Raw genomic sequence first — 27,953 nt, forward strand, 5'->3', positions numbered from 1 at the left:
CCTTGCCTCCCACTCCCTGTGTTTCCCGCTGGTCATATATCAGAGGCAGCGTGTCATTGCGCCGTCTTAGCCGGGTCACACAATATTCCTTATGACACTCTCCATCACTCACACGGGAGCAGGGACTCGCTTTCCTAAGAACGGGTCGGGAGTGTGCACCTGCTGGACGCTACTGAACCGTATGTGTCTTATTACTGTCTGGGATGACCAATTGTGTCTTACCGGCACAGAGCTTTACTCAAGTCTGTATGTGTGTGTATGTGTGTGTGTATGTGTGTGTGTGTGTGTGTGTGTGTGTGTAGGGGTGTGTGGAGTGAATGTGTTTCTCCTGTGCATGTGAATGCCATTTGTACATTAGGAGTGAGAGATTTACATTCATGGGACCCCCGTATAATTACACACATCCCAACTAACGCCAGATCCCTATTGCTCTATCGATCACAAAAGGGACTGCGAACGGTTGAGTTGGGGTGAGCAGTCTGCTCTCTCCGGGGCTAACTCAGGCTAAGCCAACAGTCGTGTCTTAACACATGAAGATACAGGGTAAGAGATCCAGTTGTCAGTGCATTAGGAGGATGAGGCACCCCGGGTTCGTATCCCGCTGCTCGTGGAGTCGATGGTCCGCATCAGACTAGAGCCGAGTAAACCTGCCGACTGAGCCATGAGGGAACCTAACTCACGTGGTGTGTGTGTGTGTGTGTGTGTGTGACCCCTGCACACTACTGGTGTGTCACGTGCGGAGGTGTATACCAGTCTCGCACGTCCACCAGCGACGCCCACATGACTCTGAAAACTCACTACAACTGGTGTGAGATGTTGCTTCTCTCTTACTGGGTGTGTTGAGTGTAGTGGCGGGTGGCTGGGGATTGTGGTGTCTGCGGATGTGTTGGGTGCAGCCGTTGGTGGAGTGAGTATTGTTGGTGCGTGGGTTTGGTAGATGTTTTTTTGGTGTGTGTTAAGGTTGTTGTTCTGGATACCTGAGGAGTGTGTGGTTGTGTGGGTGATATGTCTGTTGCGGGTGTGTGATTGTATGTGTGGTGGGTGTGGTTGTACTGCCAGTGGTGGGTGTAATATTTGTGTGTGGATGTGTGGTTGTAGTGGCTGTGTGGTTGCTGAACCTGAGCCAGGTAATAGACCCTTTACTTTGGACCGTATACTGGACCCAATGGTGGCACTACTGCACGGGCCCAAGTCGGGGGTCACGCTGCACGGGGCCCGGTTGGGGGTCTCGCAACACGGGGCCCAAGTCGGGGGTCACGCGACACGGGGCCCAGTCGGGGGTCTCGCAATACGGAGTTAGAGGCTCCGCTGCACGGGCTTGGTCTATGGACCCTCGACATGGGCGCTGGTGTGTGTGTGTGTGTGTGTGTGTGGGGGGGGGGGGGGGTCCGCACGCCGGACCAGGTGGTGGGGGGGGGGGGGGGCGGGGGGTAAGGGCTCTGCACGGAGCCAGACGGGAGCCCGCCGTACGGGCCTGGCGTGCAGCCTCCCCGTGTTCGTCCAGATCTGGAACTCGCCGCCAATTAAGGGATAAAGTTCGTACTCGTGGGGGCGGGGAAACCTTTATTAATTACACATATAATGTAATCACGAGCGCCAGGATGATGGCGGAGGGCACTGGTGGAGTCATCGCCTCCACCATCAGGTCTCACCAGTGATGGCAGTTTGTTGACGTTGATCCCAGCAGCCTTGGCTGAGTCGGGGAATTGTTTGATTATCAACAAGTTAAAAAGAAAGAAAATAACGAGCCAAGTGGTCATGTACCTGGCAGTAAGACGACACCTGGCGGCGGCTAGGGTCAACACTGTAGGTGCCTCTTGTCTGCCAGCTGTCATGTTATGCCAGGCTGGCTGTGTGTGTGGCTCGCCCCGCCCGGGTGTCATGAGGGCCAGTGGCGGCTTCTGGATGCCATAGGTGGCTGCTGGGTGTCGTGAGGGGCAGCCAGGGGCTGGGGACTGCTGGGTGATATAAGGACCGGGGGTGGTTCCTGAGTGTCATGAGGGCCAGCAGTAGTTTCTAGGTGTCATGAGGACCAGGGAAGCTGCTGGGTGTCATAAGGACCAGGGAAGCTGCTGGATGTCATGAGAACCAGGAAAGCTGCTTGGTGTCATAAGGACCAGAGAAGGTGCTGGGTGTCATGTGGACTGGGAAACCCGCTGGGTGTCATGAGAAACGGGGAATCTGCTAGGTGTCATGAGGACCAGGGAAGCTGCTTGATGTCATGAAGACCAGCTATGCTGCTGGATGTCATGAAGACCAGGGAAACTGCTTGGTGTCATGAGGGCCAGCTATGCTGCTGGATGTCATGAGGACCAGCCATGCTGCTGGATGTCATGAGGACCAGGGAAGCTGCTTTGTGTCATGAGGACCAGGGAAGCTGCTGGGTGTCATGAGGACCAGGGAAGCTGCTTTGTGTCATGAGGACCAGGGAAACTGCTGGATGTCATGAGGACCAGGGAAGCTGCTTTGTGTCATGAGGACCAGGGAAGCTGCTGGGTGTCATGAGGACCAGGGAAACTGCTGGGTGTCATGAGGACCAGGGAAGCTGCTGGGTGTCATGAGGACCAGGGAAGCTGCTTTGTGTCATGAGGACCAGGGAAGCTGCTGGGTGTCATGAGGACCAGGGAAACTGCTGGGTGTCATGAGGACCAGGGAAGCTGCTGGGTGTCATGAGGACCAGGGAAGCTGCTTTGTGTCATGAGGACCAGGGAAACTGCTAGGTGTCATGAGGACCAGGGAAGCTGCTGGGTGTCATGAGGACCAGGGAAACTGCTGGGTGTCATGAGGACCAGGGAAACTGCTGGGTGTCATGAGGACCAGGGAAACTGCTGGGTGTCATGAGGACCAGGGAAGCTGCTTTGTGTCATGAGGACCAGGGAAGCTGCTGGGTGTCATGAGGACCAGGGAAACTGCTGGGTGTCATGAGGACCAGGGAAGCTGCTGGGTGTCATGAGGACCAGGGAAGCTGCTGGGTGTCATGAGGACCAGGGAAACTGCTGGATGTCATGAGGACCAGGGAAGCTGCTGGGTGTCATGAGGACCAGGGAAGCTGCTGGGTGTCATGAGGACCAGGGAAGCTGCTTGGTGTCATGAGGACCAGGGAAGCTGCTGGGTGTCATGAGGACCAGGGAAACTGCTGGGTGTCATGAGGACCAGGGAAGCTGCTTTGTGTCATGAGGACCAGGGAAACTGCTGGGTGTCATGAGGACCAGGGAAGCTGCTGGCTGACATAAGGACCAGGGGAAGCTTTTTCGTGTCATGAAGACCAAGAAAGGTGCTGAGTATCATGAGGACCAGGGGATGCAGCTGGATGTCATGAGGAGCAGGGGAAGCTGCTGGGTGTCATGAGGACCAGGGAAGTTGCTGGGTGTCAGGAGGACCAGGGAAGCTGCTCAGTCTCTTGATTAGTCTCCCGGGCAGCACAGTGTCAAATGCTTTCAGGCAGTACAGATACAAACAGTCGAATCCAGGCTTCTCTTTTGTTTACACGAGTTCACACACACACATAGTTTCCCATGTGCAAGAAGTCATCCACTTCTTCTCTGATGATCTTTTCCAGTCATTACCTTACAGACCACACTCATTAGGGAGACTAGCCTGTAGTTCACACCGTGTGTGTGTTTACGTTTGTATATATGTGTTAATTTGGGCGTTACAGAGATAGAGTGAATATCAGTTTGAAGTTGAACTTGAATTTTCTCTACCTTGTTTCTAAGAGCGGATGCCTTATGACCTAATATTATCAGTGATTATCGGTGCGTCAATGTGGCGCGCGCGCGCGCGCGCGCGCGAGAGAGAGAGAGAGAGAGAGAGAGAGAGAGAGAGAGAGAGAGAGAGACAGACAGACAGACAGAGGGAGAGAGCGGAGACCTGGGACCTATGGTATATGATTACTGTCTAGGAGGAGCAGCAGAGTCTGCCAGATGAGGATGTATCTGCCACTGTTCCATGTCAGCACAGTGCTGCCATAACCTGCCTCCCTCAGTAATACTACTCGGCCATTGTACCTGCAGTTCAGCGAGGAATATCAAGCAGTACTGACTGTCCGGGCTTGTGTGTGCTCTGCGCAGGCAGTAGCCACCTGCCTGGATAATGCTCCAGCAACACTGGCAACATTTCTGGTGAAGACATCAGCCAGGGATGGTCCTCCTCTATGGGCTCGTTACTATTTTTAGTGTAATCATGTTTACGGTGGTTTACCTACGGTAGGGAAATTACCTATTTCTTTACCCAAGATAATTACTTTTCCCTGTTAGATTATTATATTTGTCTTGTGGATATGGGTTAAGAACGTCCTAGCCACTATGGGGAAGGGAGGGACCCCTCGTGATGTCGTGGCCTCATATCTTCCTGTAATTACTGTATTTTACAGCAGCTTTCAACAGCCACCCTGCAAAACATGACCCGAGATGACGTCGTTAGTCTGCAGAAACTGTAGTTTTTGTAACCTTAAGGTACTGTATTCATAGGCTGATGTAGTCGTTGAAAGTAACATTTTCTTTAGAGTGATAAACCCTTGCATGATTGAACATTACAATTCATACTTGGTGTTGTCTTGATGAAGTGTAATCTTAGTCGGGTTATCTTGGGATAGTGGTTATTGTGATGGTGTCTTGAGCTGGTATACTGTGGTACAGTTATGGATGGTAGACCTCAGGTTATTTAGTCTTGTGATGGTGTAGTGGCGGGATATGGTATATTTATTCTAAGATAATGCATCATGTACATAGGTGGTATAGTCTCAGTGTGGTTTGGTGTAGCCTCAGGTTGAGGGTAGTATATGAGAACGTAGGGATGACATAGCCTTGTACACTCGCAGTCATGTAGTTATAATGTTTTAAGAATGAAATGTTACTCTGGTTCATTGGTGGGACAGATATATTTTACTTTATGCCGTAGGTGTAAGTAGTCACCGTTAAAAGATGTTGAGGGAAGAAAGGAGACGAAGAAAGATAAAATAAATACGAAAATGGAAGTTACAAGAGATGAATATGAGAGCGGAGACCTGAATAGTGTATGTCAGGAAGAGAAGTTATAGCAAGACTGGTAACTTAGTTTGAACGATCACAGAACTGACACAGAGGGTGGACGGTGGCTGTGGCCGCCATCTCAACACTTCCTGAAGTAGTCTTCGGCTGGTCAACCAAAGCTTTGGTCTATGTTGTACCTGCGTGTTATAGTTATACCTTGGGTCATCAAGTCCTTGATTGGTGTAGTCTTTAAAAAAATTCACTGTTAGAGTTAGTTTGATCTCATGACTAGGATGATGATGTAGTTGATGTTCGTCTGGCATGAACGTTTGGTTGATGCTGTTGTCTTGGGAGGGCGTGGTGGTAGGATGAGTTAGTCATGGGTTTGCACAGTCAAGGGCTGGTGATGGCACGGTCAGGTGCAGGTGTGGGAGGGGCTAATCTTTCCCACTGCCTCAGTATTAGCTTGGGATTATGGGGGTTAGGGAAGTTAGTGACGTAATTATGAAAAGCTCCACCCGTGGAGTTGTCCGAATCTGGGATAAATCAGATTTTAGGAGGTGTGATAGTCACTGGTGCATCTAGTCTGGAGGTGAGTTAGTCATGGGATCACTCGGTCATAGGTTGATGTAGTCTCAGGGTGTAATGGTGAGGAGGGAGGTAAGGTTTGTATCGTCGGCTGAGAGTGAGGTGGAGCGATAAAGTGGTTCAAGTGTGTGTGTGTTGACGCTGGCCGGTCGTGGTGCTGGAGATGCCAGTTCGTCTCCTGTGGTGTCCTGACCCTCTGCCTGGCTCACTATACACCTCTTACTCCAGTCATTTGCTTCCCAACTTTTCAGAGTCGTGTATACCACTTACGTGCCCTTCCTCCGCTGTGTATGTACCAGCTTAACTTCGAAAGTCTCAGTTTAAACCTTGTTGTCCTCTTTAACTTTTCCAAATCTTACGTTTATATCACTCTTGGAGGGGAAATATGTGTGAAGTATAACATGGATTGGGAACTATCGCTGTGCTTCAGTACCGCTCCTCTCATGACTTCATTTGTCATGCAGCGGAGTTTGCAGATCCCAATCATGTTCTGGTGTGGTGTCATGTGGTGCGATAGTGGTACGTTGCTTTGGTGTGAAATACTGGTGTGTTGTGCAGTTTACTATGCTGTTTTATTGTGCGTAGTATTATGGTGGTATGTTGTCTAGTATGCTACAATGTGGGTTTGTTATGATGGCGTGGTGTGTGTGGTATGCTGCAATGTGATTTGTCTGTCGCGAGTTCTCTGTGATGCTCTTTGATGAAATTTTCCCCTCTTGACCAGGAGTGTACAGCATACATGACACAGTGGGTAACCAGAGAACGTGTAATGAATGGCAAGTGAAATTTGAAGTTGTGCAACACCCCGGGGAACGGCCAGTGTATTTCTGGGTTGAGGGGAGACCCGTGTAATTACCATGAACACTGCTGCCGCCCGGCCAGGGTGAGGTGGTGGTGTTGAGGCAGGACCATGGTCAACTAGAACAGCAGGAAGGGATACAAGTGTGAAGGATAACACTACAAAATGGGGTCAAGGTTGTAGGGGTCAGTGTAGGAAGGGATGAAAGTGTAAGGTTGTGGTGGAGACCAATACAGGGGTGATTTCAGATAGGAGCGAGCTATACAGGCAGAGGTCAGAGTTGGGGTAACGCCTCAGGAAGGGATTACAATGAGGGGCAGCTCAGTAGGAGAGATTCAAACTACAGGGAAGTAACGTAGGGAGGGATCACACGCAAGATGAAGCACTGGAGGAAGGGGTAATGCTTCAGGCAGGGGTCAGGATGAGGGGGTAGTATTGCAGTCAGGGGTCAGGATGAGGGGGTAGTACTGCAGGCAGGGGTCAGGATGAGGGGGTAGTACTGCAGGCAGGGGTCAAGATGAGCGGGTAGTACTGCAGGCAGGGGTCAGGATGAGGGGGTAGTACTGCAGGCAGGGGTCAGGATGAGGGGGTAGTACTGCAGGCAGGGGTCAGGATGAGGGGGGTAGTACTGCAGTCAGGGGTCAGGATGAGGGGGTAGTACTGCAGGCAGGGGTCAGGATGAGGGGGTAGTACTGCAGGCAGGGGTCAAGATGAGCGGGTAGTACTGCAGGCAGGGGTCAGGATGAGGGGGTAGTACTGCAGTCAGGGGTCAGGATGAGGGGGTAGTACTGCAGGCAGGGGTCAGGATGAGGGGGTAGTACTGCAGGCAGTGGTAGAAGGTTCCACTGTAGGGAGGTGCAGCCCCATGTTTGGTAGTGGTGGCAGCCTTGGGGACTGGTAAAGTTAAAAAGATGATGGAAAGTGTAACGTTACTGTACGTGAGGCATGAGCGAAGACAAAAGCGGGTGATCATGTCAGATGGACAAGAAATGAAGTATTTAGATCCTGTAAAGCGGTAAATGGGATTACCGATGAGAGATAGATAGATAGATAGATAGATAGATAGATAGATAGAGAAAGAGAGAGAGAGAAAGAGAGAGAGAGAGAGAGAGAGAGAGAGAGAGAGAGAGAGAGAGAGAGAGAGAGAGAGAGAGAGAGAGAATGTTGCATCAGAATAGTTTGATCGTGTCTGTAGAGGACAAGCTTTTAGAGGGGAAGTAGTGAGCATGGCTGACTGTGCGTCACGCGCAGGCCCGCCAGGGTTCAAATCTTGGACCAAGCAGCTGTATCACGGTCAACCCAGCTATTTATCTTTCACACAGAGTTGGCGTATGTAAGGGGATATATATATATATATATATATATATATATATATATATATATATATATATATATATATATATATATATATATATATATATATATATATATATCTTTTCTTTCTTTCATACTATTCGCCATTTCCCGCATTAGCGAGGTAGCGTTAAGAACAGAGGACTGGGCCTTTGAGGGAATATCCTCACGTGACCCCCTTCTCTGTTCCTTCTTTTGAAAAAAAAAAAAAAAAAAGATGAGAGGGGAGGATTTCCAGCCCCCCGCTCCCTTCCCTTTTAGTCGCCTTCTACGACACGCAGGGAATACGTGGGAAGTATTCTTTCTCACCTATCCCCAGGGATAATATATATATATATATATATATATATATATATATATATATATATATATATATATATATATATATATCGCTACCTCGCTAACGCGGGAGACAGCGACTAAGTATAATGAATAAGATATATATATATATATATATATATATATATATATATATATATATATATATATATATATATATATATCTTATTCATTATACTTAGTCGCTGTCTCCCGCGTTAGCGAGGTAGCGATATATATATATATATATATATATATATATATATATATATATATATATATATATATATATATATATATATATATATTTTCCCTGGGGTTAGGGGAGAAAGAATACTTCCCACGTATTCCCTGCGTGTCGTAGAAGGCGACTAAAAGGGGAGGGAGCGGGTGGCTGGAAATCCTCCCCTCTCGTTTTTTTTTTTTTTTTAATTTTCCAAAAGAAGGAACAGAGAAGGGGGCCAGGTGAGGATATTCCCTCTAAGGCCCAGTCCTCTGTTCTTAATGCTACCTCGCTAATGCGGGAAATGGCGAATAGTATGAAAAAAAAAAAATATATATATATATATATATATATATATATATATATATATATATTTTTTTTTTTTTTTTTTTTTTTTTTTCAAACTATTCGCCATTTCCCGCGTTAGCGAGGTAGCGTTAAGAACAGAGAACTGGGCCACTGAGGGAATATCCTCACCTGGCCCCCTTCTCTGTTCCTTCTTTTGGAAAATTAAAAAAATGAGAGGGGAGGATTTCCAGCCCCCCGCTCCCTCCCCTTTTAGTCGCCTTCTACGACACGCAGGGAATACGTGGGAAGTATTCTTTCTCCCCTATCCCCAGGGATAATATATATATATATATATATATATATATATATATATATATATATATATATATATATATATATATATATATATATATATATATTCCTATGAGTCCACGGGGAAAATGAAACATGAAAAGTTCCCAAGTGCACTTTCGTGTAATAATCACATCATCAGGGGAGACACAAGAGAGAAATATAACAGTCAGTTGTATACATCGAAGAGGCGAAGCTAGGACGCCATTTGGTAAACATGTGATTGTCCAAAACATACAACGAGCGTTCATAAACTTATCATTTTACAAATTTTATCAACAGTAAAGTTATCTAATTTGTATAGACCATCACTAATATTAAGATTATAATTCTTTGTGTATTTAATAATAGAAGATTCAATGATCTTTCTCTTGGTAATAGAGTTAGAGTTAATAACTGAGATGGCGTTACTCCAGTCACTACGATGATCATAGTTTTTAACATGATTAAACAAGGCATTTGATTCTTTGTTCCGTTCTTATACTATATTTATGTTGCTTAAGTCTAAGAGAAAGATCCTTACCAGTCTGACCAACATAAAATTTATCACAATTTCCACAAGGCACTTTATAGATGCATCCAAGAGAATTTTCTGGTGAATCCCTGATTAAGATATTCTTAATAGTATTATTGTTGCTAAAGGTAACATTTACATAAAGGATTTAAGCAACATGGGAAGCAAAGTGAAATTATTATTAAAAGGGAGAACTAAAAGATTCTTGGTGTCAATGGGAGGTTTGGGCTCAACTCTATAAAATGGTTTCTTTGCTAACTTAAGGGATTTATCAATGAAAGATCTAGGGTACTTTAACTTAGATTCAATAGAATATATCTTCTCAAACTCATCATCGATAAATTCTGGACTGCAAATACGTAATGCCCTAAGGAGCATAGATTGAAATGATGATAATTTAACTCTGTCATGTTGAGATGAGTAATGATGGATATATGAGCATACATTGGTGGGTTTTCTGAATATGCTAAACTTAAACTTGTTTCCTTGTCTATGGATCATGCAATCTAAAAATGGTAACATACCGTTATTTTCATTTTCTACAGTAAATTTGATGGAAAGTACTAAATTGTTAAGTAAGGGGAGAAATATTTGTAAATTTTCATTTGTTGGCCAAACACAAAGAACATCATCTACATACCTAAACCAAATTGCATTAGAAGGTAAGATATCGTTTAGTAATTTTGTTTCAAAAAAATCCATATAAAGATTACTTACTACAGGTGAAAGAGGGTTACCCATTGCCATACCAAATTTTTGAGCATAATAATCTCCATTAAATTGAAATGCACAGTCTTTTATGCACAATTTCATCAGTTCAATGAAACTAGACTTTGAAACAGGTAAATGAATATCATCCAAGACATCAAATAAATATTCTAAAAGGTCATCAACTGGAACTTTAGTGAAAAGTGAGGAAACATCAAAGCTAACTAGTTTGAAATCAAAATTAACATTGATATTGTTTAACTTGTTGACTAGATCTACATTGTTCATGATATTAGAATTTGATACCTTACCCACTAAAGGGCTTAATAAAGAGACTAACCATTTTGACAATTTATATGTGATGGAGCCTACTGAACTCACTATAGGTCTTCCACTGTCAAAACCAGTGGAAGCTAATTGCCCAAAAAGATTCATAAGAGCTATTAACACCTTAAAAAAAGACAAGGATATACATATTACTAAAGCAGATAAGGCTAACGCTGTTGTGATTTTAGACAAAAGTAACTATTTATCTAAAATGAATGATCTAAATGATGACACAACATATTCTAAACTTAGTAAAAATCCCTAAGAAGCAGTTAACTCTCAGTTCAATAAAGAAATGAAGTTTTTGTTGAAAGATAACATCTCTCTTATCAAAAGTTTGTCATCTTTGTCCCCTTCATTGCCATATATGTATGAACTTATCAAAACATATAAACAGGTGTTTCAAAGCAAACACCTGATCCACACATCTTCTACCACTTCTGAAACCACACTTGTCTTCAGCAGTCTGATGCTTTGCACATGCCTTCACCCTCTCAATGAATACCCTCCCATATAATTTCCCAGGAATACTCAACAAACTTATGCCTCTGTAGTTTGAACACTCACCTTTATCCACCTTGCCTTTGTACAATAGCACTATGCATATATTCCGCCGTTCCTCAGGCTCTTCACCGTGGTCCATACATACACTGAATACACAGTCACCTCCTTTTTTAATAAATTCCACTACAGTACCACCCAAACCCGCCGCCTTGCTGGATTTCATCTCACGCATAGCTTTCACTGCCTCTTTTGTGTTTACCAAACCATTCTCCCCGACTCTCCCACTTCACACACCACCCCGACCAAACACCCTATATCTGCCATTCTGTCATCAAACATATTCAACAAATCTTCAAAATACTCACTCCATCTCCTCATTTCATCCCACTTGCCCTGTTTACCGATGTTCCCATTTGTTCCCTTGTCTTACGCACGTTATTTACCTCCTTCCAAAACATCTTTTTGTTTTCCCTTAAGTTTAATGATACTCTCTCACCCCAACTCTCATTTGCCCTTTTTTTCAACTTTTGCACCTTTCTCTTGACCTCCTGCCTCTTTCTTTTATAAATCTCCCAGTAATTTCACTACTTTCCTGCAAGTATCGTCCAAACGCCTCTCTTTTCTCTTTCACTAACAACCTTACTTTTTCATCCCACCACTCACTACCCTTTCTAATCTGCCCAGCTCCCACCTTTCTCTGTCACATAAGTCTTTTGCGCAAGCCATCACTGCTTCCCCAGATAAATCCCATTGCTGACCCTCTCCCCTCACGTCATTTGCTCTCACCTTTTGCCATTCTACAGTCAATCTCTCCTGGTAGTTTCTCACACAAGTCTCCTTTCCAAGCTCACTTACTCTCACAACTCTCTTCTCCCCAGCATTCTCTCTTCTTTTTTAAAAACCTCTACAAATCTTCCCCTACTCCTCCACAAGATAATGATCAGACATCGCTCCAGCTGCCCCTCTCAGCACTTTAACCTCCAATAGTCTCTCTTTTACACGCCTATCAATTATCACATGATCCAGTACTGCCCATTCGCCATCTCTCCAACTCACATACGCATGTTTTTGCATCTCTCTTTCTAAGCCAGTTATTCCCAGTCACCAGTCTTTTTTCCCACACACAAATCCACAAATTCTTCATCATTTCCATTTTTCAATACTGAACACCCTATAAACATCAATTATACCCTTAACTGCCACATTAATCACCTTCACATTTACATCACACATCACTATAACCCGGTCTCGTGCATCAAAACTGCTAACATACTCAGCTGCTTCCAAAACACTTGCCTCCCATGATCTTTCTTCTCATGACGAAGTGTATAGGCACCAGTAATCACCTATCTCTATCCGCTTTCAGTTTTACCCTATATCAATGTAGAACATATTCCCACAACTCCTGCTTCAGGAGTAGTGCTACTCCTTCTTTAGCTCTTGTACGTTCACAAACCGCTGACTTTGCTCTCAAGACTTACCCAAACCGCTCTTCCCCTTTACCCTTAAGCTTTGTTTCACTCAGAGCCAGAAAATCCATGTTTCTTTCCTCAAACATTCTATGCATCTCTCCTGTTTTCTCATCTTGGTTACATCCACACACATTTAGACACCCCAATCTGAGCCTTCGAGGAGGATGAGCACTCCCCGCTCGATTGCTTCATCTGGTTCCCTTTTTAGAAATTCAAATGCAAGGAGGGCAGGGGGGTTCCAACCCCCGCTCCCGCCCCCTTTATTCACCTTCTACAACACGCTGGGAATACCTAGAAAGTATTTTTCTTCTCTATCCCAAGGAATATATATATATATATATATATATATATATATATATATATATATATATATATATATATATATATATATATTTTATTTATATATTTATTTTGCTTTGTCGCTGTCTCCCGCGTTTGCGAGGTAGCGCAAGGAAACAGACGAAAGGAATGGCCCAACCCACCCCCATACACAATGCATACACACACACGTCCACACACGCAAATATACATACCTATACATCTCAATGTACACATATATATACATACACAGACACATACATATATACCCATGCACACAATTCACACTGTCTGCCCCCATTCACTCCCATCGCCACCTCGCCACACATGGAATACCTTCCCCCTCCCCCCTCATGTGTGCGAGGTAGCACTAGGAAAAGACAACAAAGGCCCCATTCGTTCACACTCAGTCTCTAGCTGCCACGCAATAATGCCCGAAACCACAGCTCCCTTTCCACATCCAGGCCCCACACAACTTTCCATGGTTTACCCCAGTATATATTATACTTTGTCGCTGTCTCCCGCGTTAGCGAGGTAGCTCAGTGAAACAGACGAAAGAATGGCCCAACCCACCCACATATGCATGTGTATACATACACGTTCACACACGCAGATATAGATGCATATACATTTCAACGTATACATATATATACATTCACAGACAAATACATATATACACATGTACATAATTCGTACTTGCTGCCTTTATTCATTCCTGTCGCCACCCCGCCACACATGAAATGACAACCCCCTCCCCCCGCACGCGCGCGAGGTAGCGCTAGGAAAAGACAACAAAGGCCACATTCGTTCACACTCAGTCTCTAGCTGTCATGTATAGTGCACCGAATCCACAGCTCCCTCTCCACATCCAGGCCCTACAAAACTTTCCATGGTTTACCCCAGACGCTTTACATGCCCTGGTTCAATCCATTGACAGCACATCGACCCCGGTATACCACATCGTTCCAATTCACTCTGTTCCTTGCACGCCTTTCACCCTCCTGCATGTTCAGGCCCCGATCGCTCAAAATTTTTTTTACTCTATCCTTCCACCTCCAGTTTGGTCTCCCACTTCTCCTTCCCTCCACATCTGACACATATATCCTCTTTGTCAATCTTTCCTCACTCATTCTCTCCATGTGACCAAACCATTTCAATACATCCTCTTCTGCTCTCTCAACCACACTCGCTTTATTACCACACATTTCTCTTACCTTTCCATTACTTACTCGATCAAACCACCTCACACCACATGTTGTCCTCAAACATTTCATTTCCATCACATCCATCCTACCTCTGCACAACCCTATCTATAGCCCATGCTTCGCAACCATACAACATTGTTGGAACCACTATTCCTTCAAGCATACCCATTTTTGCTTTCCGAGATAACGTTCTCTCTTTCCACACATTCTTCAACGCTCCCAGTACCTTCGCTCCTTCCCCCATCCTATGACTTACTTCCGCTTCCATGGATCCATCCGCTGCTAAGTCCACTCCCAGATATCTAAAACACTCCAATTCCTCCATTTTTTCTCCATTCAATCTTACCTTCCGGTTAACTTGTCCCTCAACCCTACTGAACCTAATAACCTTGCTCTTATTCACATTTACTCTCAGCTTTCTTCTTTCACATACTTTACCAAACTCAGTCACCAACTTATGCAGTTTCTCACCCGAATCAGCCTCCAGCGCTGTATCATCAGCAAACAACAACTGACTCACTTCCCAAGCCCTCTCATCCACAAGAGACTGCATTCTTGCCCCTCTGTCCAAAACTCTTGCATTCACTTTCCTAACCACCCCATCCATAAACAAAGTAAACAACCATGGAGATATCACGCACCCCTGCCCCAAACCGGGGAAAGATTCCTTCTAATCTACGTGGAAATGTAACTCGTTGTGTTCCCAAGTGCAGTTTTTTGTAACGATCACATCGTCAGGACAGATACGAGAAAGAGAAATAACAGTCAATGAATATGCAAGGAATAGACGGATCTAGGACGCCATTTTGTAAACAGTCTCTACCCGAATGATTTGGGTAATGATAGTTTACCAAATAGCGTCTTAGCTTCGTCTCTTCGTTGTCTATCAGTGACATTTCTCTTTCTTGTATCTGCCCTGATGATGTGATCATTATATGAAAAGGCACTTGGGAACTTATCATGACTCATTTTGATTAAAAAGGAAGAGTAAGCGATAGAAATAAAGGTAAAACATGGATCGCTTGCTTCGCTTAGGAAGTGCTCTACCAGCACTTGGTCAAGGACCCCCTCCCAATGATGCCCCAGTTCCTGATACTGCTGAACAGGTTTACATTTCATCTCTTGCTCTGCTTAAGATGTTGAAGCATGGACGAGCTGGAGTGCCAATGGAGGTGATGGGTCTAATGCTGGGGGAGTTTGTTGATGACTATACTGTCCGAGTGATTGATGTCTTTGCCATGCCTCAGAGTGGAACAGGAGTGTCTGCTGAAGCAGTGGATCCAGTCTTCCAAGCAAAAATGATAGACATGTTGAAACAAGTTGGTCGCCCAGAGATGGTAGTTGGGTGGTACCATTCACATCCTGGTTTTGGCTGTTGCTCTCTCAGGCGTTGATATAAACACACAGCAAAGTTTCGAGGCCCTGTCAGAGCGTGCTGTGGCTGTGGTAGTTGATCCCATCCAGTCTGTTAAAGGTAAAGTGGTGATTGATGCTTTTCGATTAATCAACCCTAACATGATGGTATTAGGACAAGAGCCAAGACAAACTACCTCTAACCTTGGTCACCTACAGAAACCCTCCATCCAGGCGTTGATTCATGGACTTAACCGACACTATTACTCTATTCCAATTAAATACCGAATGAATGAAAGAGAACAGCAAATGCTCTTAAATCTTCATAAGAAGTCATGGATGGAAGGCCTGACATTGCAGAATTACAATGAGCACAGCAGCCTAAATGAGGACACTGTTAAGGAGATCCTTAATCTAGCTACAGCTTATAATAAGAGTTTGGAGGAAGAAGCGAAAATGACCCCAGAGCAACTTGCAATCAAGAATGTTGGAAAGCTGGACCCAAAGCGACATCTGGAGGATAAGGTGGAAGTTCTCATGACCTCAATATTGTACAGTGTCTTGGTGCTGTGCTTGACTCTGTAATTTTCAAATAAGCAGTATTTATTTTAAAAGAACAAAGGATATACAAGAAACTGATGAAAGGCAAAAATCCACAATGGTTAACCAATAGTTATATGTAAAATCTTTGCCAAACAAAAATATGGCTAAAGTACCATAATCTTTTAATTGTTAGTCTTGATCTAGTTTGCTTCTGTTTTACAAGCTTTAGAATGATTAACTATTATACTTGAGCAAATTTATAAGCCTTTCAAACAATATTCTCTCCACATGGTATAATACAAATGATTGTCCCTTTATAGAAGTCAATACTTTTCAAATTATATTTGTAATCTGAACCTTGTTCATTTTTCTTATTCATTTAGATATATTTTTGACAATTTTGTTAGATATCATACAGATAGGGGATTAAGAATACTTCCCACGTATTCTCTGCGTGTCGTAGAAGGCGACTAAAAGGGGAGGGAGCTGGGGGCTGGAAATCCTCCCCTCTCGTTTTTTTTTTTGTTTTTTTTTTTTTCTCCAAAAGAAGGAACAGAGTGGGGCCAGGTGAGGATATTCCCTCAAAGGCCCAGTCCTCTGTTCTTAACGATACCTCGCTAACGCGGGAAATGGCGAATAGTTTAAAAGAAGAAAAAAGAATATATATATTTATTTTACATTGTCGCTGTCTCCCGCGTTAGCGAGGTAGCGCAAGGAAACAGACGAAAGAATGGCTTAATGTACCCACAAACACATGTATATACATACACGTCCACACACGCAAATATACATGCCTATACATCTCAACGTATACATATATATATACACACACAGACATATACATATATACTCATGTACATGATTCATACTGTCTGCATTTATTCATTCCCATCGCCCCCCGCCACACATGAAATAACAGCCCCTCCCCCGCATGTGCGAGAGGCAGCGCTAGGAAAAGACAACAAAGGCCACATTCGTTCACACTCAGTCTCTAGCTGTCATGTATAATGCACCGAAACCACACCTCCCTTTCCACATCCAGGCCCCACAGAACTTTCCATGGTTTACCCCAGACGCTTCACATGCCCTGGTTCAATCCATTGACAGCACGTCGACCCCGGTATACCACATCGTTCCAATTCACTCTGTTCCTTGCACGCCTTTCACCCTCCAGCATATTCAGGCCCCGACCACTCAAAATCTTTTTCACTCCATCTTTCCACCTCCAATTTGATCTCCCCTTTCTCCTCGTTCACTCCACCTCTGACACATATATCCTCTTGGTCAATCTTTCCTCACTCATTTTCTCCATGTGACCAAACCATTTCAGAACACCCTCTTCTGCTCTCTCTACCACACTCTTTTTATTACCACACATCTCTCTTATCCTTTCATTACTTACTCGATCAAACCACCTCACACCACATATTGTCCTCAAACATCTTATTTCCAGCACATCCACCCTCCTTCGCACAACTCTATTTATAGCCCACGCCTCGCAACCATATATATATATATATATATATATATATATATATATATATATATATATTTTTTTTTTTTATACTTTGTCGCTGTCTCCCGCGTTTGCGAGGTAGCGCAAGGAAACAGACGAAAGAAATGGCCCAACCCCCCCCCCCATACACATGTATATACATACATCCACACACGCAAATATACATACCTACACAGCTTTTCCATGGTTTACCCCAGATGCTTCACATGCCTTGATTCAATCCACTGACAGCACGTCAACCCCGGTATACCACATCGCTCCAATTCACTCTATTCCTTGCCCTCCTTTCACCCTCCTGCATGTTCAGGCCCCGATCACACAAAATCTTTTTCACTCCATCTTTCCACCTCCAATTTGGTCTCCCTCTTCTCCTCGTTCCCTCCACCTCCGACACATATATCCTCTTGGTCAATCTTTCCTCACTCATTCTCTCCATGTGCCCAAACCACTTCAAAACACCCTCTTCTGCTCTCTCAACCACGCTCTTTTTATTTCCACACATCTCTCTTACCCTTACGTTACTCACTCGATCAAACCACCTCACACCACACATTGTCCTCAAACATCTCATTTCCAGCACATCCATCCTCCTGCGCACAACTCTATCCATAGCCCACGCCTCGCAACCATACAACATTGTTGGAACCACTATTCCTTCAAACATACCCATTTTTGCTTTCCGAGATAATGTTCTCGACTTCCACACATTCTTCAAGGCCCCCAGAATTTTCGCCCCCTCCCCCACCCTATGATCCACTTCCGCTTCCATGGTTCCATCCGCTGCCAGATCCACTCCCAGATATCTAAAACACTTCACTTCCTCCAGTTTTTCTCCATTCAAACTCACCTCCCAATTGACTTGACCCTCAACCCTACTGTACCTAATAACCTTGCTCTTATTCACATTTACTCTTAACTTTCTTCTTCCACACACTTTACCAAACTCAGTCACCAGCTTCTGCAGTTTCTCACATGAATCAGCCACCAGCGCTGTATCATCAGCGAACAACAACTGACTCACTTCCCAAGCTCTCTCATCCCCAACAGACTTCATACTTGCCCCTCTTTCCAAAACTCTTGCATTTACCTCCCTAACAACCCCATCCATAAACAAATTAAACAACCATGGAGACATCACACACCCCTGCCGCAAACCTACATTCACTGAGAACCAATCACTTTCCTCTCTTCCTACACGTACACATGCCTTACATCCTCGATAAAAACTTTTCACTGCTTCTAACAACTTTCCTCCCACACCATATATTCTTAATACCTTCCACAGAGCATCTCTATCAACTCTATCATATGCCTTCTCCAGATCCATAAATGCTACATACAAATCCATTTGCTTTTCTAAGTATTTCTCATATACATTCTTCAAAGCAAACACCTGATCCACACATCCTCTACCACTTCTGAAACCACACTGCTCTTCCCCAATCTGATGCTCTGTACATGCCTTCACCCTCTCAATCAATACCCTCCCATATAATTTACCAGGAATACTCAACAAACTTATACCTCTGTAATTTGAGCACTCACTCTTATCCCCTTTGCCTTTGTACAATGGCACTATGCACGCATTCCGCCAATCCTCAGGCACCTCACCATGAGTCATACATACATTAAATAACCTTACCAACCAGTCAACAATACAGTCACCCCCTTTTTTAATAAATTGCACTGCAATACCATCCAAACCTGCTGCCTTGCCGGCTTTCATCTTCCGCATATATATATATATATATATATATATATATATATATATATATATATATATATATATATATATATATAGATTTGTATGGGTTTTCAGAAAAGAAGAGTGAATGTTGGGGTGAAGAGGATGGTGAGAGTAAGTGAGCTTGAGAAGGAGACCTGTGTGAGGAAGTACCAGGAGAGACTGAGTACAGAATGGAAAAAGGTGAGAACAATGGAAGTAAGGGGAGTGGGGGAGGAATGGGATGTATTTAGGGAATCAGTGATGGATTGCGCAAAAGATGCTTGTGGCATGAGAAGAGTGGGAGGTGGGTTGATTAGAAAGGGTAGTGAGTGGTGGGATGGAGAAGTAAGAGTATTAGTGAAAGAGAAGAGAGAGGCATTTGGACGATTTTTGCAGGGAAAAAATGCAATTGGGTGGGAGATGTATAAAAGAAAGAGACAGGAGGTCAAGAGAAAGGTGCAAGAGGTGAAAAAAAGGGCAAATGAGAGTTGGGGTGAGAGAGTATCATTAAATTTTAGGGAGAATAAAAAGATGTTCTAGAAGGAGGTAAATAAAGTGCATAAGACAAGGGAGCAAATGGGAACTTCAGTGAAGGGCGCAAATGGGGAGGTGATAACAAGTAGTGGTGATGTGAGGAGATGGAGTGAGTATTTTGAAGGTTTGTTGAATGTGTTTGATGATAGAGTGGCAGATATAGGGTGTTTTGGTCGAGGTGGTGTGCAAAGTGAGAGGGTTAGGGAAAATGATTTGGTAAACAGAGAAGAGGTAGTGAAAGCTTTGCGGAAGATGAAAGCCGGCAAGGCAGCAGTTTTGGATGGTATTGCAGTGGAATTTATTAAAAAAGGGGGTGACTGTATTGTTGACTGGTTGGTAAGGTTATTTAATGTATGTATGACTCATGGTGAGGTACCTGAGGATTGGCGGAATGCGTGCATAGTGCCATTGTACAAAGGCAAAGGGGATAAGAGTGAGTGCTCAAATTACAGGGGTATAAGTTTGTTGAGTATTCCTGGTAAATTATATGGGAGGGTATTGATTGAGAGGGTGAAGGCATGTACAGAGCATCAGATTGGGGAAGAGCAGTGTGGTTTCAGAAGTGGTAGAGGATGTGTGGATCAGGTGTTTGCTTTGAAGAATGTATGTGAGAAATACTTAGAAAAGCAAATGGATTTGTATGTAGCATTTATGGATCTGGAGAAGGCATATGATAGAGTTGATAGAGATGCTCTGTGGAAGGTATTAAGAATATATGGTGTGGGAGGAAAGTTGTTAGAAGCAGTGAAAAGTTTTTATCGAGGATGTAAGGCATGTGTACGTGTAGGAAGAGAGGAAAGTGATTGGTTCTCAGTGAATGTAGGTTTGCGGCAGGGGTGTGTGATGTCTCCATGGTTGTTTAATTTGTTTATGGATGGGGTTGTTAGGGAGGTAAATGCAAGAGTTTTGGAAAGAGGGGCAAGTATGAAGTCTGTTGGGGATGAGAGAGCTTGGGAAGTGAGTCAGTTGTTGTTCGCTGATGATACAGCGCTGGTGGCTGATTCATGTGAGAAACTGCAGAAGCTGGTGACTGAGTTTGGTAAAGTGTGTGAAAGAAGAAAGTTAAGAGTAAATGTGAATAAGAGCAAGGTTATTAGGGACAGTAGGGTTGAGGGTCAAGTCAATTGGGAGGTGAGTTTGAATGGAGAAAAACTGGAGGAAGTGAAGTGTTTTAGATATCTGGGAGTGGATCTGGCAGCGGATGGAACCATGGAAGCGGAAGTGGATCATAGGGTGGGGGAGGGGGCGAAAATTCTGGGGGCCTTGAAGAATGTGTGGAAGTCGAGAACATTATCTCGGAAAGCAAAAATGGGTATGTTTGAAGGAATAGTGGTTCCAACAATGTTGTATGGTTGCGAGGCGTGGGCTATGGATAGAGTTGTGCGCAGGAGGATGGATGTGCTGGAAATGAGATGTTTGAGGACAATGTGTGGTGTGAGGTGGTTTGATCGAGTGAGTAACGTAAGGGTAAGAGAGATGTGTGGAAATAAAAAGAGCGTGGTTGAGAGAGCAGAAGAGGGTGTTTTGAAGTGGTTTGGGCACATGGAGAGGATGAGTGAGGAAAGACTGACCAAGAGGATATATGTGTCGGAGGTGGAGGGAACAAGGAGAAGAGGGAGACCAAATTGGAGGTGGAATAATGGAGTGAAAAAGATTTTGTGTGATCGGGGCCTGAACATGCAGGAGGGTGAAAGGAGGGCAAGGAATAGAGTGAATTGGAGCGATGTGGTATACCGGGGTTGACGTGCTGTCAGTGGATTGAATCAAGGCATGTGAAGCGTCTGGGGTAAACCATGGAAAGCTGTGTAGGTATGTATATTTGCGTGTGTGGACGTATGTATATACATGTGTATGGGGGGGGGGTTGGGCCATTTCTTTCGTCTGTTTCCTTGCGCTACCTCGCAAACGCGGGAGACAGCGACAAAGTATAATAAATAAATATAAAATAAATATATATATATATATATATATATATATATATATATATATATATATATATATATATATATATATATATATATATTCCTATGAGTCCACGGGGAAAATGAAACACGATAAGTTTCCAAGTGCACTTTCGTGTAATAATCACATCATCAGGGGAGACACAGGAGAGAAATATAAGTCAGTTGATATCCATCGAAGAGACGAAGCTAGGACGCCATATGGTAAACATGTGATTGTCCAGAACATACAACGAGCGTTCATAAACTTATCATTTTACAAGTTTTTCAACAATAAAGTTATCTAATTTGTATAGACCATCACTAATATCAAGATTATAATTCTTTGTGTATTCATTAATAGAAGACTCAATGATATTTCTCTTGGTAAATAGAGTTAGAGTTAATAACTGAGATGGCATTACTTCAGTCAATACAATGATCATAGTTTTTAACGTGATTAAACAAGGCATTTGATTCTTGTCTCGTTCTTATACTATATTTATGTTGCTTAAGTCTAAGAGAAAGATCCTTACCAGTCTGACCAGCATAGAATTTATCACAATTTCCACAAGGCACTTTATAGATGCATCCAAGAGAACGCTCGTTGTATGCTTTCGGCAATCACATGTTTATCAAATGGCGTCCTAGCTTCGTCTCTTCGATGTATATCAACTGACTTATATTTCGCTCTTGTGTCTCCCCTGATGATGTGATTATTACACGAAAGTGCACTTGGGAACGTAACGTATCGTGTTTCATTTTCCCCGTGGACTCATAGGAATATCTTGTTCACGCGCAAAATTGTGATCCTTTCCAATATATATATATATATATATATATATATATATATATATATATATATATATATATATATATATATATGTATATATTGAAGGCTCCAGTCACAGACAAAAGTCTACATCAAGGCCGGGCCTTAATTGAAATATAGAGAGAATTATGAAACGGAAAAAGAAAAACGAGATCATTTACAGAATTACAGAACCATCAAAGGAGAGACGAGAGTTGTGAGGAGTTTTTTGATAGAGAAATGGGTAGAAATTGAGTGTTGGAAGCATTAAACAACAAAATTTTGTATACCCCACTGAGATATCCTGTCCAAGTGTTGAGTTTATTGAGGAAGCTGTGCAAAGACGAGATGCAGATCGAATAAGAGAAGACGGAGCAGAATTGAAGGACGTGGATAAATGCAGTGTTGATTCGTCAGTGTATGAGTGCATTGTATTATTTGTGGAGAGGAAACCATTGAAAGAATGGAGAAAAAGTGTATGGGACAGAACAGAACCTTGAGGGACCCCGCTGTTGATCGAGAAAAGATGAGGCTGATCCATCAATGACCACAGAGATGGGGGCGGCCGAAGAGGAAGCTTGGCATGAAGGAGCAAAGTGTGGGAGGAAAGCCAAAAGAAGGGAGCTTTGAGGTGAGACTCGGATGCCACACTCTGTCAAAAGCCTTAGATATGTCAAGGGTAACTACACTTGACTCCCCAAATCTTTCAGGGATTATGACCAGACATTTGTATGATAGGAAAGATCTCGCCTTACGCAAGCCATACTGGTGATCAGAGAGAAGACTGATTTTTGAGGTGTTTAAGGAGCGATTCAAAGATTGGGAATAGATGTCAAATCAGTAGAACGATAGTTGGAAGGGTCAGAAAGGCCCCTTCTTAAGGACGAGATGTATCAATGCATGTTTCCAAGGAGAAGGAAAAGTTTTGGTTTTTAAGCAGTAACGGAACAGACGAGCAAGCACAGAGGAACACACTTTCAGTACACGGGGATGGATGCCGACAGGATCATGAGCCTTGCTTGCGTCCACACACACACACTGATGTTCTGTACATATCCCACCCTTTTAGTCACCAGTCTTCAACATCCAAACACATATACTCAGCAGACTTGCAACTCTGTTATACGGGCATTCGTTTTTCTTCCCGTGCCTCGAGAGAAAGGCAGTATACATGCATTATACCAGTCCACAGCCACTTCACCTTGGGCCTAATCAACCAAGTAACATCACTGTAGTCGCCTGTCATAACAACCTGGCTGCATTTTCAATCCACTCCTGCCACTTTGGCAGACTTGAGCTTGCACAAGGCTTTCACAGCCTCCTCTCTTTTCACTATAATCCGGTCTCGTGCATCAAAGCTGCTAATACACTCAGGTTCTCATGACCAGTTGCGTAGGCACCAATTATCACCCATCTCTCTCCATCCACTTTCTTACACTCTATAACATATTCCCACAATTCCTGCTTTAGGAGTGCTACTCCTTCCTTTGCTCTTGTCCCAAGACATTCCCAAACCACTCTTACCCTATACTCTTGAGCTTCGTTTCACTCAGAGCCAAAACATCCAGGTTCCTTTCCTCAAACATACTACCAATCTCTCCTTTTTTCTCATCTTGGTTACATCCACACACATTTAGACACCCCAATCTGAGCCTTCAAGGAGGGTGAGCACTTCCCGCGTGACTCCTCCTTCTGTTTCCCCGTTTAGAAATTTAAATGCAGGGAACAGGGGGGGGGGGGTACCAGCACCCCGCTTCCGCCCTCTTTAGTCACCTTCTACGACACATGGGAAATTTTCTTTCTCCCCTATCTCCATGGATCGTGAGTCAGTTGTTGTTCGCTGATGATACAACGCTGGTGAGAAATTGCAGAAGTTGGCGACTGAGTTTGGTAAAGTGTGTGAAAGAAAAAAAATGAGAGTAAATGTGAATAAGAGCAAGATATTTAGGTTCAGTAGGGATGAGGGAGAAGTCAGTTGGGAGGTAAGTTTGAATGGAGAAAAGCTGGAGGAAGTGAGTGTTTTAGATATCTAGGAGTGGATTTGGCAGCGGATGGAACCAGGGAAGCGGAAGTGAGCCACAGGGTGGGGGAAGGGACGAAGGTTCTGGAAGCGTTGAAGAATGTATGGAAGGCGAGAGCGATATTTCGGAGAGCAAAATTGGGTATGTTTGAAGTAATAGTGGTTCCAACAATGTTATATGGTTACGAGGCATGGGCTATAAATAGGGTTGTACGGAGGAGGGTGGATGTGTTGGAAATGAAATGTTTAAGGACAATGTGTGGTGTGAGGTGATATGATCGAGTAAATAATGAAAGGGTAAGAGAGATGTGTGGTAATGAAAAGAGTGTAGTTAAGAGGGCAGAAGAGGGTGTATTGAAATGGTTTGTTCACATGGAGAGAATGAGTGAGGAAAGATTGACAAAGAGGATATATGTGTCAGAGGTGGAGGGAACGAGAAGTGGGAGACCAAATTGGAGGTGGAAGGATGGAGTAAAAAAGATTCTAAGCGATCGGGGCCTGAATATACAGGAGTGTGAAAGGCGTGCTAGGAATAGAGCGAATTGAAACGATAAGGTATACTGGGGTCGACGTGCTGTCAATGGATTGAACCAGGGCATGTGAAGTGTCTGGGATAAACCATGGAAAGTTCTGTGGGGCCTGGATGTGGAAAGGGAGCTGTGGTTTCAGTGCATTACACATGACAGCTAGAGACTGAGTGTGAACGAATGTGGCCTTTGTTGTCTTTCCCTAGCGCTACCTTGCGCGCGCGGAGGGGGAGGAGGGTGCCATTTCATGTGTGGCGGGGTGGCGACGGGAATGGATGAAGGCAGCATGTATGAATATGTACTTGTGTATATATGTATATGTCTCTGTATGTATCTGTATGTATATAGTGAAATGTCTAGGTATGTATATGTGTGTGTGTGGGCGCTTATGTATATACATGTGTATGTGGGTGGGTTGGGCCATTCTTTCGTATATTTCCTTGCGCTACCTCTAACGCGGTTGACAGCGACAAAGTATAGTAAATATATATATATATATATATATATATATATATATATATATATATATATATATATATATATATATATATATATATAATATCACTGGGGATAGGGGAGAAAGAATACTTCCCACGGTCTCTGCGTGTCGTAGAAGGCGACTAAAAGGGGAGGGAGCGGGGGGCTGGAAATCCTCCCCTCTTGTTTTTTTTTTAATTTTCCAAAAGAAGGAACAGAGAAGGGGGCCAGGTAAGGATGTTCCCTCAGAGGCCCAGTCCTCTGTTCTTAACGCTACCTTGCTGATGCGGGAAATGGCGAATAGTTTGAAAAAAAAAAAAAAAAAAAAATATATATATATATATATATATATATATATATATATATATATATATATATATATATATATATATATTTGTCGCTGTCTCCCGCGTTTGCGAGGTAGCGCAAGGAAACACACGAAAGAAATGGCCCAACCCACCCCCATACACATGTATATACATACGTCCACACGCAAATATACATACCTACACAGCTTTCCATGGTTCACCCCAGACGCTTCACATGCCCTGATTCAATCCACTGACAGCACGTCAACCCCGGTATACCACATCGATCCAATTCACTCTATTCCTTGCCCTCCTTTCACCCTCCTGCATGTTCAGGCCCCGATCACACAAAATCTTTTTCACTCCATCTTTCCACCTCCAATTTGGTCTCCCACTTCTCCTCGTTCCCTCCACCTCCGACACATATATCCCCTTGGTCAATCTTTCCTCACTCATTCTCTCCATGTGCCCAAACCATTTCAAAACACCCTCTTCTGCTCTCTCAACCACGCTCTTTTTATTTCCACACATCTCTCTTACCCTTACGTTACTTACTCGGTCAAACCACCTCACACCACACATTGTCCTCAAACATCTCATTTCCAGCACATCCATCCTCCTGCGCACAACTCTATTCATAGCCCACGCCTCGCAACCATGCAACATTGTTGGAACCACTATTCCTTCAAACATACCCATTTTTGCTTTCCGAGATAATGTTCTCGACTTCCACACACACACACACACACACACACACATATATATATATATATATATATATATATATATATATATATATATATATATATAGATAGATAGATAGATATAGATATATATAATATGTTTTGTTCGCGTAATGTAAGGCATCTCCTGCAGATAAATCACATTCAGTATGATGTAGACGTTTGTTTTTAAAAGAATAAGTTGAAGAACTGATAAAGTTTACAGAAAAACAAGATGTTGTGTATACGAGTACAGGATTCTGTCTGTGGTTGACACGGCTCACCAGGTAAGGACGAGGGTATAGTCAATTTGACGTGCACTGGGTAAGTCTGAGGCGGGCAGGCCGGCCCAGGGGAAGCAGCAGACGACTTCGTGCATCTGGCCTCGTCAGCCGGCACGCCACACGTCACCACGGAGCCTGATGCATGGTAAAACTCATGGCCTGACGTCGAAATATCTTCAATTTCTAAAAGTAATTTAAATCCCCTATGACTTAACCCCAGGAGCACGATTGTACGATGCTTAGTTATGATGTCGTGACCTTTGACATGATCCTTAAAGGGCCGGGTCAAAGAGCAGAGTAGCAAATTATGTTTTTATAATCTTTGTTGTTAGTAAAGATCAATACTTTTTATTACATAGTTTGGAAGACATTGTTAAAGACAGATAATGTAATTACCTTTCAGTTGAGAACGTGAGATTTAGTGTACATGAATATTTTCCCGTTATATATATATATATATATATATATATATATATATATATATATATATATATATATATATATATATATATATCCCTGGGGATAGGGGAGAAAGAATACTTCCCACGAATTCCCTGCGTGTCGTAGAAGGCAACTAAAAGGGAAGGGAGCGGGGGGCTGGAAATCCTCCCCTCTCATTTTTTCTTTTTTCCAAAAGAGGGAACAGAAAAGGGGGCCAGGTGAGGATATTCCCTCAAAGGCCCAGTCCTCTGTTCTTAACGCTACCTCGCTAATGCGGGAAATGGCGAATAGTATAAAAGAAAAAAGAAAGAATATATATATATATATATATATATATATATATATATATATATATATATATATATATATATATATATATATATATCTTTTCTTTTCTTTCAAACTATTCGCCATTTCCCGCATTAGCGAGGTAGCGTTAAGAACAGAGGACTGGGCCTTTGAGGGAATACCCTCACCTGGCCCAATTCTCTGTTCCTTCTTTTGGAAAATTAAAAAAAAAACCGAGAGGGGAGGATTTCCAGCCCCCCGCTCCCATATATATATATATATATATATATATATATATATATATATATATATATATATATATATATATATATTCCTATAAGTCCGTGAGGAAAATGAAACATGATAAGTTCCCAAGTGCACTTTCGTGTAATAATCACATCATCAGGGGAGATACAAGAAAGAAATATAACAGTCAGTTGATATACAACGAAGAGACGTAGCTAGGACGCCATTTGGTAAACAAGTGATTGTCCAAGACAGACAACGAGCGTATCATAAACTTAT

At 43.3% G+C, this 27,953-nt stretch overlaps 2 protein-coding genes across 2 annotated transcripts in view; both read left to right on the plus strand.

Moving 5' to 3' along the window:
- The window catches only part of LOC139767160 (uncharacterized), a 1,522,454-nt gene that overhangs the window by 310,839 nt on the left and 1,183,662 nt on the right, over nt 1-27,953 (plus strand).
- On the plus strand, nt 14,903-16,095 carry LOC139767077 (26S proteasome non-ATPase regulatory subunit 14-like). Its single transcript, XM_071696043.1, is given in 3 exon segments — nt 14,903-15,317; nt 15,319-15,832; nt 15,835-16,095. Coding segments are annotated over 3 exon segments (933 nt in total). The 5' UTR covers nt 14,903-14,951; the 3' UTR covers nt 15,888-16,095.

Source organism: Panulirus ornatus, chromosome 59 (assembly GCF_036320965.1).
Source record: "Panulirus ornatus isolate Po-2019 chromosome 59, ASM3632096v1, whole genome shotgun sequence".
Taxonomy (NCBI): Eukaryota; Metazoa; Arthropoda; class Malacostraca; order Decapoda; family Palinuridae; genus Panulirus; species Panulirus ornatus.